The 20,449-nt window shown below is 39.6% G+C and overlaps 1 protein-coding gene across 1 annotated transcript; it reads right to left on the bottom strand.

Annotated features, from left to right (window-relative positions):
- Nucleotides 1-6,798: 6,798 nt before the first annotated feature.
- six6b (SIX homeobox 6b) lies at nt 6,799-9,353 on the bottom strand. Its single transcript, XM_043237667.1, has 2 exons — nt 8,432-9,353; nt 6,799-7,166 (listed from the first exon to the last, which is right to left on the bottom strand). The coding sequence occupies exons 1-2, from the start codon at nt 9,001-9,003 to the stop codon at nt 7,001-7,003; spliced, it is 738 nt and encodes a 245-aa protein (XP_043093602.1). The 5' UTR covers nt 9,004-9,353; the 3' UTR covers nt 6,799-7,000.
- Between the last annotated feature and the right edge of the window lie 11,096 nt (nt 9,354-20,449).

Raw genomic sequence — 20,449 nt, forward strand, 5'->3', positions numbered from 1 at the left:
CCTCCTATGTCCTTTAACGTCTAGGAACTGACTTAATTACAGCTATTTCGCTGCAACGTCAAAAGAATGAGACAAAGCCTTATTGCCCCGGTGACTGTACTCCACTCAGATCCCCATGGAAGAGGCCTGCTTTAGCCTCATTAGCACCCGCTCTCATCTAAAGGTTCATCGTGTGGGACGGGGGATAATAATGAAGAGGACAGAGATTCAGCGGCTCAGCCTGCATCCGCTGCTCCTCGAACAGAATTACTGGGTTGCACGAGGGTTTAACACACCTTAACCGGGATCTGTTTCACGTTGCAGGATAAGCTTCAAATTAAGGCCACGGGACGAAACGCAAACGAAAAGCAGCCGAGCGCCGCTCTTTACAGAGACCGCGAAGAAAAGCTAAGCGTCAGGTCTTTTTTTACGATGAACCGTAATTTGAATCTCCTTTGAATATATTCATAATTTGAAAGCAGGATGATATAGAAGCGCTCTATTCAAAGAATAGATTCCACTGATAATGATCTTTGAATATATTCAAAGACCAAATATAAGTCAAAACCCACAACAAATGGTCTTAACGCTCGGACTGCTTTTTTCGGTGGCCCTTTTCTTTATAACAGGATGTTTGCTGATCTTGAATAAATATACAAGCTATCTGGTGCAGCAGGACTTGTTAGGGTTCACAGACCGTCCTCGGAGAGATACAAGGAGCAGGAATTAACTATGGTGACAGCTGCAGAAACCGGAGACCCGAGTTATTTATAAAACCTCTACTGTAGCATTTCAAGTCAGCATCCCTCCTCAGACAAGTGCGCTTATTAACCGGTGCCACTCATTATGTTAGGAATCTATACATTTTGCCTCGAAGGAAAAAAAAAATACCCTGAGCATGGTTGAAAAACCTTTATCAGATATAGGTATATTATTTTAAAATAATAAAGTGATGTATAAAACAAGACAATAAAGCATGCTTATTTCTAATTTCTTAGAATCGATTTTGTTTCCAAGAACGTTCACGTCCACAATATTCATGTGCTGCCATACTAACAACCCCAGTCACATGCCATCTGGGCTGCATGCTTGATGTAAATCTCTATGCAAAACGGGAAGAGTCATTTTACATCTTTTAATTAAAAGATTTCAACATGCACGAAGTTTAAAGGGGATTATCGGGTTCTGTGCATCTGACTTATTTCAGTGACAATCAGCCATTGTGTGTTTTTCATCTGTCACTTGTTATTTTGTTCAGTACCATTCAGGCATTTGTCATTCTCACATCTGCCTTACTGTGTGATTAGGTGACTTGGCCGGTCGTTATAGTCAGTATGTTAAAAAAACGTCTTATTATAAAAATGCACCGTATTTGACAAATACCCTGGATATCATACAGACTGAGGAAATGTAACGCAGTGAACGCGAGCTTCCCCTACAGGGTCCACCTTTTTTCTCAGAAGTAAAACAGTCAGACAAATCATTAGCAGATCTCCATCTTTAGGTCAATGCAGGGTATTACAAAGACAGAGCTAAGGTTTTGTTATATTTCACAATTCAAGAAGTTAGCAAAGAAAGCGAGGCGTTAGGTTGAGGCGCCTGACCAAAGTGAGGCCCGAGACACGTAGTTTATATAAAGTCTTCCGACTGAGCTCTTTATCAATTAGTGAAAGTGAAAAAACGTAGGAAAGATCCAGCACATAGAGAAGAAATTGTCAATGTGCCGCATTTTGCTATATTTGCCGCTCTCTAGTGGACAGAGTTTGTATGACAGTCCGCATAATGTGGGAAAAGATAAATGCATTTATACATATACATTTACAGCTTTTATCCAAAGGCTGAGGAATACAATGCGCAAGTCTTTCAGAAGAGGCAAATAGACACAAGAAGAGCTGGCAAAACAAAGTTTCAGGTAATATTCAAAGTTTTTTGTTTTTTAAGAAAAAGTCACGTGATATCGGAGTTTCGCTTGAAATCATGAATCAAACAGCACAAGAATCTGATTAAAAATAAAATTGTTTCCAAAAATATATCGCAAGAAACTAGACATAATGTTTTGTTTGTTTGATTAAGAGCATATAGGCCTACTTCGTAAACGTAGCTTTAACGCGTAATTGAAGTTGTGTAGATGAATAATGGAGAGAGTAGCTTTCTAAATGCACAGATCCCTCTACTTCAGACCACACTACAACAAAACAACATTTATCTACATGATCGTCTTCTACCTCACGAAGCAATAGCGTCCTGCGCACATTCTGAAGTTAGGTGGCCTGTCACTTTAAATGCGCGGGACCTTTAAAGCAGGACAGATTCCCATTGGTTGTCAAAAACATCGCTTTGAAAGTGATTCGGACCATCTCGTCCCTCTGTGTTTTTCTTTTACGTTCAGAAAGATTTCGATCCTTACGGATGTAGTTACCTTTTGCGTGAACGGGCCTTTAGACGAACGAACATGATTGTAAGAGAAGTGTAGGGGGGAAAAAAAGCATATGAGGATCGCGCGAGCACTGGCCATGGTGCTGAAATCGTGAGGGAAGGAGATTAAAGCAAAGCGACAACAAAACAGCATCACAAACAGCCTAGGTTGAAGTTAAAGGAAAACAGTGCACTGCAGTAGAAGGATGATCGATACAAACATCTGCCATGCGGAACTGCACAGTCTTTTTAGTCCCAACAATAATGTATTAAAACTGCATTTAGCGCGTTAATTCTTTAGGCAGTGTCTTTCTTCTTGCATTACTTAACGACAGAATAGAGATGCAGGCTACTGAGGGGACAAGGCCAACAGAGCATCAATGAAATAAATTGCTATTTTAGTTGTAACATGAAACTGCAAATAACGTAAAGATTATTTTTTAGTATTACAAGATGCTATTTAAATATGGATATATATAACACAGTGGTGCATTTTTTTGACGAAAACGCAGGGCATATTCTGACAAATCATTGCAAAGAGTGGGTGAAATTTTAACTGTGAGCCATCTTAACGGTGCACCCCGTGAAAACCATCGTAATGTTGTCTGTTGTGCTTTAAAGCAATTACCAGTATTACAATGAAAAATAAATTGCTCGAAAAGTTGCGATGTTTAAAACAGGATCCAAATTATTATCTGAATTAACAGAAACAGAAATTATTATCTGAATTAATTCTAAATATAAAGATGTTCTACCTAAAGCACATCTGAATCCATACTATTCATATATGTAGCCTATTTTTTGTTATAATTTCGAAATTGCTAATAATGTAAAATGTTTAATTAGAAACGTAATATATATATATATATATATATATATATATATATATATATATATATATATATATATATATATATATATATATTATATAAATTGACATGCCATTTTTATAATTTCCAAATAAAATTTTTACCACACAAATCTCGATAAACATCTGTATGGATAAACAAATAAATACGTTTAACAATTGTTGCGGGGGAAAAAAATCGAATATAAATAAAGGTGATGTTTATTGCGATTTAGCGCCACCTATGGCCAAGAGGAAAATTAAATGTGAGGAGGAGGTCCACCAACAGGGGGCGTATCGCACAAAAAACAATAAACAATGAACGTTGCGTTTAAATAAACTGACAAATGAAAATACATCATTATAAAGCGCATAAACCAGTTTGTAAAGGATGCTGCGACTCGCGCTTTTACTTCCGGTAAAGCTGACCAACGGCAGTTCTGGGAGGTCCTCTGCCAATTACAAACGACAACACTGAAATTAATAAGCATACTAAAATTTCTAATTTGTTTAAAAAATCCAGTAATCCACCTAATTCCGGACACTTGGGAAAACAAGGACATCACAATGTTTGGTCACTCCAGAGCCGAAGATATCGTTTAAACCACGCTGCAGTCAACAAAGCGACGAGACTTTAAAGTGTTTCAGTGTGTGTGCTTAAGATTTAAGATTAAGCTGGGTCTTCGGTCGCCCTTCTTGGTCTCTGTACAGACTCTGTAAATGCATGAAGTTTGTTTACTAACCTTGAAGCCTCGGAATGCAGCCTAACTCGGATAATATTTATTTATTCGTTGCATTATTGTTTAGTTGATGTGTTTAACTCCAACCAAATGATCAAAAACCTGTTTGTAGTGGTTCTGCTTTCTTTTCTGAGGTTGGTGGTGGTTGGTGTGAGCAGATCGATGAAGGTCTCTCAGCAGCAGAGGGCGCTCAGCTCTAACGGAGTCAAACAATGCGTCTCCCTCCACTGTCTTCTGGTTCGCCCTGCATTCCCTCACAAATCACATTGTCCTTTTCAAAAAAAAAAAGGCTAATGCGTCTAACCTGGGATCTATGATATTACCTAAAAGATCCTGCTTTTTTAAAGACAAAACAAACGTGACAGTCTAAACTCTGTAATGCAAACACAGAAAATGCGTGCCATTGCAATGCTGTATTGTTCATTACCTGTTATCTGTATTGTGTTCGGATGCACTCCTCAAAAAAACAATAAAGAGAGCGTTCAAGCTCATTCGTTCTGTGCAAATTTTTTGGTGCATTTTTGGACGAAATGGAAAGAGCGGGTGAGATTTTAACCGTGAGCCATCTTAACGGTGCACCCCGTGAAAACCATCGTTATGTTGTCTGTTGGGCTTTAAAGCAATTACCAGCATTACAGTAAAAAAAAATTAATTGCTCGAAGTTTGACTTATAGTTACAGTTTTAAAACAGGATCCAAAAAAATAGCCTGCGGAAACAAATAAAACTAATTATTATTTGAATTAAACCTGTGAAACAAAAGGAACATTTTATGTATTTATTACACATTTTTTTCCCTTTTTTTTCTTGTAGGCTATAATCAATCTTATGTGAACCATCAGGTTAAAATTGCGTGTTTGCATGCATGGGGCCACAGGGACGCTTGCTTTAACGCGTCACATCACCCTGGCTCAGCAAGGCATTTCAGTATTGGCTGCCCATCGCGTGGAGACTTGCAAAAAAAATAATTCAAGACGGGATAAGACAGAACCCGTACGGAGAGAGCGATAACACTGTTACCAAAGACACTTCTGCCGTTCCAAACGCTATTTTAGCGTAGGCCAGCAAATGCGCGCGCTCCGGCTCCGAGCACGACATATTTTGGGTCACGTTCACAGAAAGCCGCGCAGCTTCAGTCCCTGCTCAGCTTTAATAGTGATATACAGAGGACGAGAATCTAATTCGAGACAGCTCTGCCAAATATTTGTGTTAAAAAATGTAAAAAATGCAGTAAAGGGCGATATCTGCGAATGACGTGAAGAGTGCCGCAATGCAATTTAACACACAAGTTATTTACAGTAGCTTGCATTTTCTATTGTGATAAATACGCGCTGAAACGGTGTTCTTGGAGCGCGTTGGGGAGAAAGCGCCCCCTTAACCCCGACAAAGCTTTGAAGAGCTCACTATTGTTCCAGCTGGGTTTGAGAAGCGGTCATTACCGCTGATTAGCGCTGAAGAGTTTGACAACCTTATTGACTGTCAGAAACACTCTTTTCACCTAATCTTTCCGCTTTTGTCCCCTTGCGCGCTCTCCTCTCCCTCGCCACATCCATGCCTCTTTTCCCTTCAATAACGATTTGTTACCCAAGCATCATTAACAGACTTTAAACGTACAGTTGCTTTTTTTTTTCCTTCAAGCAACAAAAGCGACGTTAAAAGAATTTAACCGCGACGCCAAACGAAAAATAAAAGCTACAGGATGAACAACGGCAAAAAGCGCAGGATTAGCCATAGGCTATTCATGGTGCTAACCGTGAAATATAATTTAGATATTTAAATTAATTTGAGGTCATTTTTAATTTGAATTTGAATTCATTTGAAATGCCGTAAACGATAACAATTCCGCAGCATGAATGATTCAATAACTTATAGCATCGGCTTATGCGTTTTTCCAAAGTTTGGGATGTGTTTACTGTCTATCTTGCTCGTTTCGAAACCAAGGCGCTTCGCCCTCTCGTTGACCTTCTCTTGTCAGAAAGCATTACTGGACGGGCGAAGCCAATCACACGGGGCGGTTAACGCGTCTGGACACGCAGTAAGCTATCAGGTTAAACACACCGCTATAGCCTACATATACCGATCACCGGCTGCGCGCGAACCTCCACCATTTATACCAGGAATACAGAGGCGCAAGTTCAAGTGGTTCTGTCTGGCTAAAGGAAGAGCGAAGGCGGACGCGATGCGTTCACATGTGCCAATGTTATTAAGGCTAACAAAAAATAGGATGTCCGGGCAGTCTAAAATAAGAGGCGAAAAATGCAACACAGGCTATATAATAAGCAATAATAACAGCCCGGCAGTGATGATAAATTATAGATAATCTTCAAAATAGCTTTCGAAAATAAACACGACCCAATATTGGTAATTGACGAGAATAAGTCTGCACGGTTACTTTGAGCATCAAAGTTTTATTAGCCTTAATTAATTCACTAATATCTTCACTATGGGCGCGCGCGCTCTAAAAGTCGATTGTTTAACACCGAGAAGGACCAGACGCGAAATGACCAAGCGAATGAAAATCAGATTCTATAAGAGCAACAATTTAATGCGTAAACACCTTAGAAAACCTGGGAGGTAAAACGTTTCACCATGAAGTCCTTTTCAAAATCAACCAAAAAAAAAAAAAAAAAAAAGAAAGAAGTGTGAATATCGTTTCCGCGGGGGCACCTATTTGCTTGAGGCCGTCGGTTACAAAAGTAGTTTTAACACAGATAGTATCCCCCCACATGCGCGTTTGCCCCCACTTTGCTCTCTCAAAAAAAAAAAAAAAAAAAAAAAAAAAAAAAGATAAATACATTTGAAAGATAAAGCATTCCACGAATCCCACGATTCCGGGCTGGCGTAACAGCCTGCAAATAAAAAAAACGAAACGAAATTAAATAAAAACACGGCCTCTGATACGTTAAGGCAGGCACTAATGTGCTTGTTTATCTTGCTGATTGTCTGTCTCGATTTCCTTCGTACGTGTTAATTTTCTCATAGTCTTCCCGTATGGCCCGCGGGCCGGTTCGTGGTGCGATGTTAGATGTCACATTCGCTGTCACTAGAAGTGATGGAGATCGCCGACGCGGCGGCTTTGCTCGACAGGCTCGCTTCGGGGCTCGACGCGTTCCCCAGTCGGTCTACAGCGCCGTCCTCTCCGGTTAGGGACCGAACCGAGCCGTTAGACAGCACCTGCTGTTGTAACCTTTAAAAAAGAGAAAGGATGCGGTTTAGGTGGAGGGTTTCGAAATAATAAACCGAGCCGCGCGAGCGAAAAACGCGCGGTGAATGCACGTGCTACGAACGGAAACAGCCTAGTGTAAACGTTATGTGTGAAATGATGCTCCGGGTTTCGCCCAGTACCGGAATGCCCCGGAAGAACACGACACGGGAGAGCATCTGCGGAGCCGGTGCGCGCGTAGCCTGCGTCCGTCATCCGGGCTTTGTTTCATAAAACGAACGGCGACGTAGAAACATTTATTCTTAGTTTATCAGTCTGAACACATTTTGATAATAGCATTACAGAATTGTACACAAAAATAGAATTATTTTGAAACATCACTTAGCAGTATTATAATATAACCCAGTTTTAACGCGTTATAAGAATTTTACATTTAAACTTAAAACACAACTGCAACATTTTGACAGAGGCAAATTATTATTATTGTTATTAGTCTATAATTATTGCTTTTATTGTACCGTCCCGTTTCGCCTCTCTCAAGCAAAAACGCCTTGCATAACAAAAAGCCTAGTGACATTACAGTAGGATGTCTTCAGTTCCCAGCTAATCTGCCGAAACCAATCAAGATTAGTAATCGGGCTAAAATGAAAAAAAGGACATAATTGAATCCGTGTAGCGGGTTTAGTCACGGTCGATTGTTATTTGGCATATCGAAAAGGACTTTTACTCGGTGCTGAGGACTAGGCCCAAGCCATCATAAACACACGACAGCTAGCCATTGATTTTTGGTTGAAAGTGAAGTATTTAGTACGCGTGACGGTCCCTTTTGCGCTGTTTTTATTATTATTATTATTTATTTCAGTGAACATTAAATTTTAAAGCGATGTCTAGCAAATGTCGGCTTTAATCGTTACATAAAACCGCGTTCATTCTAGTTACAAATAGCATAATAACCTGGTCTCGTGTGTAGATTATTCGATATATATATATATATATATATATATATATATATATATATATATATATATATATATATATATATATATATATATATATATATATATATATATAGGTTGTATTTTTTTCCATTTAAACAGGATACCGTCCGTTTATTTGTTAACCAGATTTGGACAGTATCTCATGCTTTAGCATAGCCTTCCCTTTATTACATTTGTAGACATTCATTTGCATTTTATCGATATATCTCACGTTAGTCTGCAGGCTGCCCGTTTTAGCTAAAATCTGAAATATCTGCTCTCTGTAATCCCGGTGAAATCGGGAAAACACACCTGTTTTTAGCGGCCGCGGCTCTGTCCCTTTGTCTTCGATTTTTAAACCAATTCCCCACTTGAGTGGGAGTGAGTCCCGTAGCCTGTGCAAGCTCTCTCTTTTTACTCGGGTTCGGATAAGGGTCCTGGAGGTACCATTCTCGAAGCAAATGCCGGGTCCTTTCTTTAAAGCAGTGCGTCTTTTGTTCTCCATCCCAAATTGTTTTAGGCAGAGGGAACTTCTTCCGTACCCGGTATTTGTCCACCGGCCCCAGCGGGCGTCCTCGGAGCTTCTCCGCCTCCTGGTAGTGTGACTCCAGCCAAAGCGCCTGCAGCTTGGAGTGCGACTCTTTGGTGAACTTGTGGTTCTCCAGAATGTGGTAAAGCTCGCGGAAATTCCCGGTGTGGAAGGCTACGATAGCCCGAGCCCGCAGCACGGACTCATTTCTGTTGAGCACCTCGCAGGCGGCGGGCGCGACGGGCAGCGACCACAGGAACCGGCCGAGACGCTCGATGTCTCCGCTCTCTTCCAGAGTCTCGCATACCCCCGCTACCTGCTGGGGACTGAAATTCAAGATTGGCAACTGAAACATGAAGGCTTCTGTTTCCCCCCTCGGAGTCCTCGCTACCTCAAGCGCAGCTTCGCGCTTTAAGCGTGCTTTTCTCTGTCTCCCCCGGTCGAATCCAGACAAAAAGGCAATCCCAGAGTCAGCCGATGAACGTAGAGGAAGCCGAGAAATAAGAGACGTCGCTCTGGAGACACCGAGAGTTCGAGGGCGCGAGATTACAGCACGAGAATGAAGATGTTTTTTGAGGAGGGAAAAAGACGTGCCGCCCGCTTCTGTTTTTCTATTGGACTTGGCAGATTGCGTTGCGTAGTTTCCACCGACGCCTGTCAATCACTGTCAAGCGTGCCAATCACGCGCAACCGAGCTCGAGTAGATTTCAGCACCTCCCAGACCTCGACAGCGCCTTTCAGAAAGTAAACATCGGCGACCTCCGCTTCTACCGAATCCCCGCCAGTTAATTACGCTCGATCGCGCGATTTGCGCACATTTTTAGCGACGCTTAAACTGCTTTCCGAGAATCCGAAAGCGCAGTTCGCGAAACGTTACATGTAAGCCGTGGGCTTTTTTTATAGCCTCGACACGAGAGAGGACGCGATCGTTTTTGTTTTTGTTTTTTTTTTTTATCGTTTTTTTACACGCGAGCGCGGACGCGTCCGAAGCGTATTGCGACGCGCGAACGGTTCGGATGGAGATGACAGATGACATTAAATAAGACCATCCGTCGGTGAAGTCGTCGGCCGCCGGCCCCGGAGCCTCGCTTGAGAAGAATAACGGCCGCTGACACAAAAAGGAAACAAATTAAGAAAGAGTCGTCCGGTTACGCGTTCAGTAGACATCTGACGGCTCAGCGTAACAGTCACTGGCCTGTCAGATTTAATATCGCGCTGTTTAGGATGAAACGAGTCTTAACCGGACGGACCATCCCGCCTTCCAGCTGCACGTGGACACGAGTCTGCTGATCTTCGGTTACCAGCAGCCTAAAGACTCTGTTAACAGCTTACACAAACAGTTTTAATCGGCCATTTCAAAAATAATCACGCATAAAAAATATTTTAAATCACATATGTTGGTCCTGCGTTTTTTAATCGATTTCGCGCCACTTAAATATTTTGCGCTCGTTCGGATTCGAGAGGGGTACCGACGCACAAACCCGTCAGCCGTGCGCTTTGCGGACACGCCATATCATATAAAAATTGCGGTATAGTATCAGCCACAGCTCGCAATAAATGAGAAGACGGATGGATAGCGCAGATGGTTTGAAGTGTCGGGTCAGATTATTTCACGGCTGGCTACAGTGGAAAAGTTCATTCTGACGGAAAGCCCCTGATATTATTTCACAGACCCGCACAGTTCATTTGAAGAAAACCCTTCGGGCCCTTTCTGCATGATGTATGAGCTGCCCGTAGCTCCGGTTATAGAAGCACCGTCTGCGTGCAGAAAGATGCTCATTTCCGTGCAACCGCAGTCGTGTCGCGGAGACCGACCCCCGCTTTTCAGAACCCAGATCTAGAGCCTCGGACACGGTCTAACCTGTACACCGTTAACGGCAAGTCGCATAATAATACTATTAATAATCATTTTAAAAATAGGCCGCTTCACATAAAAGCCATTAATAACACGCAAGGGCGAAATGCGATGAAACTACTAGCCTAAAAACTTTTAAAACAGAGAAGCCCGTTCGTTTAACCTACATTTGTCCGGGAAACACTGAAGACTTGATCAGAGGCATGCTCGCTGTTAGATAGGGCCGTGCTCCACACTGCGGGCCGTACGAGCACACGGAACAGGAAAAAACGCTGTTTTAGTGGCTCGACATGTTTAAGCCTTCAAACATTTACAGGCCGTTTCATATTTTATATTCTGCCTTGTAAGTCTGAAATAGTCGAACAATTGCTTTTGTGTCGCCCCGCGGAAGGAGGAAAGCGACGCCGAGGCCTAGCTGAGGATCAGCTCAGTCGATCATTTGGATTGATGAGGATGATGATCAATAAGTTTTTTAATTATTTTGATGGTTTTAGATATTTTTTTGCAGCCAAATCCGTAGTTGAAACCGCTTTTTAAGCGGTTTAAATTTCTTTTGCATTTCGCGTTTCTGTTATCATTCAATCACCGGGGAAAATGCCACGCATTTATATAGGCATAAATTAATAGTCTACTTCAATGCTACTGCACATTTCGTTAACGGCCTGTTTTATTATCGTGATGATGTGTTTTGCATAGAGACGAAACACAAGCAGCAAAAACGTAATCTTTCAAAAACGCTCTTCTCTTGGCTTTCAGTAACACATCCTCTGAACGTGTTTTCACTTTAATTTATGATGCTTACGATTACTAGCAAATTGTTTTCACGGCCACGATAACGATTGGAGGAAAAAAAATGTAATTTTACAATTGATCGTTGTCTTTATCATGCCACGTTTTCCATTTGGATTTTTTTTCTCTTCTTTTGAACCACAAAGGTTTAATAAAAAAAAGACTCTTGTTCTATCTTTTCAACCTTTTTCTTGCGACACAGTTGAAGTCATCGGCTGTGGACCACAGATTCCCACGGTGTGGGGTCACAGCATGCCCCACAGCAAAAAAAAAAAAAAAAAAACAGGAGAGAGAGAAGGAGAGAGAGAGAGAGAGAGAGAGCAGGAATAGTGGGTGAGGGGCCATTAGATGCCCCAGATTCCTCTGGATGTGTGGACTGTATGAGAGCAGGCTGCTCTCATTTCTCTCTCTCTCTCTCTCTCTCTCTCTCTCTCTCTCTCTGTTATCTCTACCTCTGCTTCCCTCTTTCTAAATCCGTCCTAAACATGCTTGTCACTCGTTCATATAAACCATCCTGCCTTCACACGCCTCCAGCCAGTGTCACAGTATCATGCTTTTGTTGTTCAAATGGCCCAGAGTACACGTCTGGCTTTGTTTAGCCAAACTAAGGATTATCGTTCATCAAACATGTCGGATCAGTGACCATTAGATTGTGATTTTTGAAATGTCCATAAGGGAGCAGATTAAGCGAACACAGGCCTAATTTTATCACAGCGCCATCGAATTTTCGGAAAGCATGGCTACAATCTCAGAGGCCAGAGAGCAATTGCTCTGGCTGGATTATATTGTAATTAAGGTATCATGCCAGCAGTCATATTAACAAACCCTCTGGTGGTCTAAATATGCAATGGTTAAGCTGTAAATGGGCATTTAGAGTGACAGGGATCCCAGGATCATTTCGACGGTTGAGGATAATGCAGTGGATAAATCTGCTGCTCTGGATGGTGCCATGCAGCATTAGAAGAGCCGACTTCTGTCTTTTTATAAATCATAATCTACGGATGTACAGTAACAGAGACCATCTAATATCCATGGCACAGCAGATGCATATTTATAATCAGACAAAAACACATCACACAGAGAGAATTCATGGTCATGCCCGGTACTTAAGTGTTTTTGTTTTCTACAAATGCATGCAGTAAAATGTTATTTACAAATACAAATGTAATCAAAATGAAGAAATCAGCAATGTAAAAAAAAGAAAGAAAAAAAAGCCTAATCGAAAATATCAAACACTTTTGTCTTTTTTATGACAGAACAAGGTTGCAAAATGTCACGTGGTTTAATAAATATTTTGAAATGACAGATTTTTTAAATTAGTAAATGTTTGTATTATTTATATAGTATTACAATATTTAAATAAACATTAATTTAGTCTGGGACATCTTAATTGTTATTTAAAAAGAAAATAATTTATTTATAGCATAAATATATTTTAAAAAATACTTTTTATTTTTTATTAAATAACAATTAAGGCGCCCCAGACTAAATTAATATTTGGTTAAATATTTTAGACTATTTTATTATTATTATTGTTTTATTTTGGCACCCTGACCTAACGGTGAACGCGATAATAAAATCGTTTAATTTAAGTTGCAGGCTACAATGCACGAGTTAATAAAAGCCCAACAGAAGTGATCATTTAAATACCTCGTATTGAAAATAAAGCAAACGACTTGAACTTCGAACTGCAAACACTGTGCAAGCTACACAAACAAGTGTATTCCGGTAGAAAAGACTCTATCGGTCGCTGGATGGCCTATGTCTTGAATAGCGTTAATGCTCTATGTGTGACGCTTGGCGCGCTTAACCAATCAATTTCGTCGATGGAGAACTGAATTCACAGAGAGCCCGCCCACGCGATGTTAAGATTGGTTGTGATTTGACGGAGTTGATTACCGATAAACGGCGCCAGCTTTCAGCTCAGAATCGAACTTGAATTTAGAAATTACGAATAAATTTCGGAATTAAGCAGCACATCTGAATTATCCAAAACGTGAAATGTTGACGCCTGAAATAGTACAACGTAGCTACTCCAGTAACTTTTTAGTTCGCATCTAACTTTTTTTTGTTTGTTGTTGTTTGCATCTAATTTCTTTGCAGAAGTACTGAAGGATGCAACCTATAGGCTGGTCAGCATGCTAGAACATAACTGTTTTAAACATTCCTCGTTCATAAATATGTAGGGAGGTGCCCGTGTTGTCTCGGTTTAAATGCTACTGCTAAAATTACTGTAAGCTTTGGCATCGTGCATAAATCTTTTCACATGAACACGCTGTTGTGTGTAACCTTTTCCGTCCGCGCGCGCACACACACAAACAAACAGCCCAAGGTGAGAGCGAGCGCACTTTCAGTCTGTTGAGTAGCGGGCCTTATTAGGAGGAGCCCGGAGGGTGGGCGAGGAAGACGGGAGTTCCCAGCAGTCTGTGCATGATGACTAAACCATGTTTAACGTTATGATACAAGACACAAGAGAGCGCAAAGCTTCCTCTGGCTAATCGGCTTATTGGGAACAAATGTAAATCGGCTCAGAAGGCGCAGTTGTAAATATGACTTGTTTGGCCCGGAGGGTCAAGCTATCTTTCTGTGCAAGAGAGATTTTGCTGTTCCCCTTCTAGAGGTTCTGGAGAAGCGATGATCGGATTAGTCGGGACCAGTTAGGACGTTCTTTTGCGTAAGGCTGACTTACGGTTTTCCGTGGCTCTGTGAAACTCTTCTGGTATCACAATCCGTTCTTTTCTTTGCTTACATTTACTGCTCTCTATTCATTTTTGTATTATCGCACAAAAACCCGCACGTGTGTTAGTCGATTCACCGAAGTTGTTTTGATGTGCAAGGCTACTGCGTGACCTGCTTCACCCGTGTCTGCCTGTTTTTGTTGCCTTAGATACATGAACGTTACAGATCACTGTAAAAATGAAACGTTGAACCTTTAAAAGCGAAGATGCCACGGCTTTGTCTTATTTTGCTGATATTGCATATTAGGAGTAGAGCATTTCTTACGTTTATTTTTTATTATTATTAATATTATTTTTTGCAAGCTGTTATTGTTCAGTGTTATGTACATCAACAATAAACAAAACACAAGTTCATGAATTACTATATGTGTATATATATATGTATGTTTGTGTGTGTGTGTATAACTTTCACCATTATATTTGGGACACTAGAGTGAAGATAACAAAGTAAGGGTGACAGCGAGGGCATGAGATCAGGTCTGACTCAAACCTCTGAGCCTGGAGCCAACCGCAAGAGCAAGAGCAGTACCACTGCTCTGACATCTTTTGCATTTACATTTTGTTTTTAGAATTTATGAATTTCAACTAAAAAGTCAGTTCTTCAGTACAGCGCACTGTCCAGGGCACCTCGACCTGCCGCAATCACGCAGAAAATCGACCCGCTCGGCAAACTAATTTTCCTTCTTCACACCCCTTAGCGAATCCAACCTCGCTGCTCACGGATCAAGCCCTTAATTGATGTGGTAGTTGTAAAAGTCTAATACACTCGAGCTACACAAAGCTGGCCTCAAGATTAATGACACACGCGCTTGACCGTGAGCGCCGGACCTTTACAGACCGCTATTCACACCCACGCAGACAGCTCAGTGTCCGCACGCAGCCTGCTCATCCAATTGGAGCCTCGAGAGTCCCGAGTGTCTGAAAGGTGTTCACCAAAGTGGATCATGCTTTATTTTAAACTCCTAAGGTGCATGTTCTAAAGACGGCCCGATCTGGCAACTAAATAAGTGACATCTATTAAATGCTGCAAGCAGACCAGATTAGGGTTATAACCAGCCCACGGGGATTCCTAGAACCATGATAGGTGCTATAAATAATACGTTTGGAAACAATTTGTTGTGCTCGACCACAAATATCACCACAATTTAAATATAGAAAGGGGTATTAATAGAGCATAGCAAGAAAGGAAAGTACTTTGATTTATTTAGATTTTTAAATGGATATTTACATTTTATGCACAGTACAGACTAAATGTCCTGCAAAAATTAGTTCGATTTTTTTTGTTTAATATTAAGCGAGCTTATTAGCTTAAAGATAATGTTTTTTTAAAGCATTTTAAAAACATTTAATTGTAATTTAACAAGCTCAGAGGCCAACATGGATTCTCAGGGACAATATTAAATTCGTTTTTTTACAATGCATATTTTCTGCACAGCACCCATGTATTGTTTTATTGTTTATAAAAAATTGATCTGAAACATTCGACGCCATTTTTAGCTTGTTTTGCTAACCTTTTGTATTAAGCAAGCTTTTGAATGGCAGAACAGAAATAGTTCGTAATGGCATATTCGCTACAGAATTATTTACCAGTGTTTGCTATATTGTAAGTGAACGGCATGAATTATATATTAAACAGAAAATGGTAGAATGGCGCAGCCTCTATAAACAGAACAGCCCAAATTCCAAGTATAGGTCAGGATTTAAGAGTCTCAGCTGGTAAGATTCAAGTCATCTATTTTAGGACTTCCCTGCTACAAATAAGTCGTGGGACGTTTTTGGACCGCCACATAACAGCTTCCTCACGCTGCATTAACGCGGCTTTACAGATTACATACAAATGAAACCGGTGTCTTGTTATGGAATGTCAATATAATCGTTCAAATAAATCAGATATGGGATGTCCCTTTTCTCAGAATCACTGGAATCTGTGATAGTCTCAGCTCTTCTGGTGCAGTGATCTGTGCATGTTTAATACTGAGGAGAAAGTGCTGTCACCGAGGTGCCGTGTGTGGATATGAAGCTGTTGAATAATGAAGAGGGCCAATGGCACCCATGCAACTTTCATGATGCCTGCTCTCCATGTCCGTGCGCAGGGAGCGTCGAGAGCATCTCACGGGTGTCAGCTTGTCAGACCGAGAGGACAAGTGAACTTTCATTTCCGCCTCGGTGAGCAAAACTGTCTCTCTTTCTGCCCCCACACAAGCTCTCTTGCTCCTGCACACACGCACAAACACGCACCGCTTGACTACGCTCTCTACCTGTTTCCACATTATATATGTGCTTGCTTGGCTCTTTTTCTGCCGTGTGTAACTCTTAATGTGCTCAGACTTATGAATTTAGAGAGTGCATCGCCTGCTTGTGTGGCATTTGCGTAGACGGAGTAACGATTGTGTTATTATTATTATTATTTTATCAATGATAAGGATAGTGAGGATGCATGCTGGAACAGCAAACGCTAGAGAGATGTGTGTGACTTCCTCCAAAATGGCCATCTTTGTGATTTCATTTGTTACATTACTCATTAATATTTCAAGCTATTATGCATAATGTTAACAAAAGAGACATCTTTTACTACATTAAATGAACGTAGGCTATATAAATATAGGCTCATATAATATAATTTGCATTGTCAAGCGATTATTCGCAATTAATTGCATCCAAAATAAACGTTTTTGTTTGCATATGTATGTGTGCTGCGTATATTTTTTTAAAAATGTATAATACACACACATGTATGTACTGTATATCTTTCAGAAAAACATTTTTTTACATATTTATTTATAATATAAATTATATTAATATATATATATATATATATATATATATATATATATATATATATATATATATATATATATATATATATATATATATATATATACAGACAGGTTAATAATGTTTATATATAAATAATAAATGCACACATTTTATCTAAATAAAAATGTTTCTTTTGGATGTGATTAATCATGATTAATTTTTGACAGCACTAAATATAACATAATACTTAAAATTGTCAATTTCAAATAAGTGCTAAAATATTACCTAGGTATTGTGTTTTTTTGTTTTTGTTTTTTATAGGCACACACGATCACAAAAATAGACTGCAACATATTAAACAATATCAAGTTTTTTTTAATCGAGTCCCCTTGTCAGGTTGTTTTAACTTTGTTTTACTTAGTTGAGTAATCTGCTGTTGATCTGCGTAATCTCTACTGTATACCTAGGTGTCTTAGGAGTAGGTGTAGTCTTAAGTCTCTCAGGGAATAGAAAAAATACAGTATATGTTTATACAAACAGCCATCGTTCTGACCTCTGACTGAACCCGAAACTTCCTGGAGTGTCAGTATGTGAAAACCCGAGGTCCTAAACACTCCTAATAGAAAATGTCACAAAGATGCATGACAACTGCATTCAGTCAAGAATTAGGAGTAGTATTATTTCCAGGGAATGAAATCTGCAATAGCTGTGAAATAAAATAAAATAAAATAAAATAGAAGAGGCTGAGCAAGTGTTTAATCAGTTGTTTTGGGTGGCTAGCTACCCTTCTGTTTGCCCTGCGCAGATTGACCTCATGTGTGACACATGTCCAGGCGGCCTACAGTAATGCCATCTTAGTGCCGCTGAGCCTCTTATAAACTCATAAAGTTCAGGCCAGGGGGAGATGGGAATCAGAAAGGAACCTGTAATCCACACCAGCTAAAATGACCATTTGAAAATGTGCTTAAAACCGTGGATACGGTAATATCTTACCAAATATAATTGTATGCAAAAACAGCAAATGAACGAAAAAAAAACAAGTAAGAATAAAATAACAAAAATAAAACAAAAATCCGATTGATGAAGTGGCTCTTTGCTCGTAAATGTGAAAACCTAAATGGCTTAAATCTACAAAATGAATTTCATTTCTCCAGCTTGAACAGGAAACTATCCGTTTGCTGTGGTGTGTACATGGGAGCACGGCTTAAGGGTGGATTGTAAAGAGGGAGTGTGGACTTTGCGTGCTAATATGATCAGTGGATCTTAAGCAGATGCACGAGTGGCTCGGGGCATAAGCCCATAAACGGGGCATTATTGCCTAATCACTTCTGCAGATACCTGGGTAAGGAGGCTAAAAGTAAGCCATGCACAGCCTCAAGGTAAAAGTGCTACATATAGTAGTAAAAAAATAGTAGTATTTATTAGTATTTATTATATATTTTCTTTTTTTTTTTTTTTTACAAAAAAATTAGTGCAGCATATACTTGTATACTTGTGACAAACCTGCACTATTTTCTTATAAAACATACTAATATTCTTTGGTTTATTTACAACTTTATTTTTTGTTTATTTAAAACTGTACCTAGTTCACTTAAAAAAATTAAATGTTATTTATTGACATATACCATATATTATATTGCCATATATTGGCATAATTATGGAACATTTTCGATGTACAAAAGGATATTTATACTGAAAAAAAAGTTTTTAAAAATCTGTGGCATTACTGAAAAATGTCCTTTTGTAAGAGTTTAAATGCTATTTAAATAATTTCTTTCAAGCAAATAAATTTATTTTATTTTTTAAAGAAATGTATTAATTGAATCTAAAATGAATGAAAATTTAGTTTTTTTTTATTCATTTTAATTTTTTTCTAACCGTACATTGGCTGAGATTGTTGATATTGCTGTTGCTATTGTGCAACCTTTTATTTATTTATTCATCTTCAAAATCTTTTATTTAACTAATTACTGCATTTTGATGTAGTCGGAAGTGCCGAGGCGGTCATGCTGGCGAACCGCGTAAGATTACACAAGACGAACAGTGGAGGAAAATGCTAAAATACGTGTTAAAATGCCTCTCACGGTAGGCAGGGATTTTCTGGGCACGGCAAAGACAGATGTCACAGCGGCCTACATCATATCAGGTCACTTATAGGCACTGGTCCAGTCTTGTGTTTCTGGCTGGCACGTCAAGGTTGATTTAGCTGGTCAGATGCTCGCTGTCACCAGACCGGGTGGAGAAGCTTAGGGTCCCTCTGGAACCTGTCTTAACATGCGTGTGTAACAGAAAGCGGAGCCAGTGGCGAGCACTGCTGTCTACATGCAAATATGGAGGCTAGAAGACAGTGATATGCGAGACCTAAGGGGGAGAATCATCCTGACCTCTGCGATCTTCAGTAACCCCGCACAAAATCCTTCTTGTATCCTCAGGATGTTACATCGTATTGCACATTATAGTGTGATTTGTCTGAAAATGATGTCTGATTTATGCATTGGGCGCACTGGGCAGAACCGATGCTCTGTACATGACAGTGGCGCTCTGAGACCTCAAACAATGCCAGCCTTAAGATTGAGATATCATGCCATGAGCTCGGCGACGGCTCCACGCTGAAGAACGTGAGGTCATCCAGCTAGCGTCAACACGAGCTGTTTATTTTTCTTCTTTCTTTTTTCAGGATAAGGAGAGGTGGCTTTACGATCAGACGCCAAAAATCACGTTCGACCAAATATGTTGGAAATGGAGAGCTGGCAAATGCTTTAAGGATATGACCTTTAATCAAAAGTCAATGACGCATTTGCAATCAAAGCATGGAAAAGCAAAGCATTCATAATTAATCATTGTGGAAATATTACAGAAAAATCTTAATAAACCCTTAACGTCTTTAAAATTCTTACTAATTGTTTTTAAGGTAAACAATATTGATGCAAAATCTAATTTCTATAACACAGCTGCTATTTGTTTTTTAAAGCCAATGTAATGCAATCATAATAAAATAATGCTAAAATGAAGAAGAAAATGACCTCAGAATCAAGGAAGAAAGAAATGGGACAAATTTTGGCAAAGCATTATAGCATACATTTATTTGTTTGATTGTTTATTTGCTTGTTTATTCATTAATTAGTTTTTTCATATTTAAGGAATTGACAATATAAATAAGGCATTTTGATGATTTACATGGAAATTTCTTTATTTAATCAATAATGAATACATGAATGAATGCACACGGTGTAAGAAAAATTAATTAAATGCACTAAATATTTTTCAAATATTACATAAAAGTAAAATGCCTGAAATTATTATTTCAATAGGCAATAAACGGGAGATACTCAGTATTGCGCAGCAGTCAGTGGTTCCATTTATTGAAAATAGAAAATGATTTAAAAGTGTAAAACAAAAAGCTTTAATTTTTTTATGATGATGCGGTGTGCGAAGCGACAGAATATAGCAAATGTAAAAATGACAGCCTTGGAGAGCATTAAACGCACAGTTACGGCGAGCATTTGGTGCCTCATTGTGCAGAAATATTGTGTTCTATTAGTTAGCTGTATAGACAGAGTTTTTGTTCAATAGCCTTCTGAGAATCACTCTATAGGGCACAAATAGCGCAAGACAATTTTTTCCCTCTCTGGGAACTCTTTATTTCAGAGTAAGTGGACAGG

This window comes from Puntigrus tetrazona, chromosome 4, assembly GCF_018831695.1.
Source record: "Puntigrus tetrazona isolate hp1 chromosome 4, ASM1883169v1, whole genome shotgun sequence".
NCBI lineage: Eukaryota > Metazoa > Chordata > Actinopteri > Cypriniformes > Cyprinidae > Puntigrus > Puntigrus tetrazona.

Coding starts and splice junctions, on each gene's coding strand:
- six6b (XM_043237667.1), bottom strand. CDS start 9,003: ATGTTTCAGTTGCCAATCTTGAATTTCAGTCCCCAGCAGGTAGCGGGG. Junction 7,167..8,431: donor GCCGCGGCCGCTAAAAACAG/GTGTGTTTTCCC, acceptor TCTTTTTTAAAG/GTTACAACAGCAGGTGCTGT.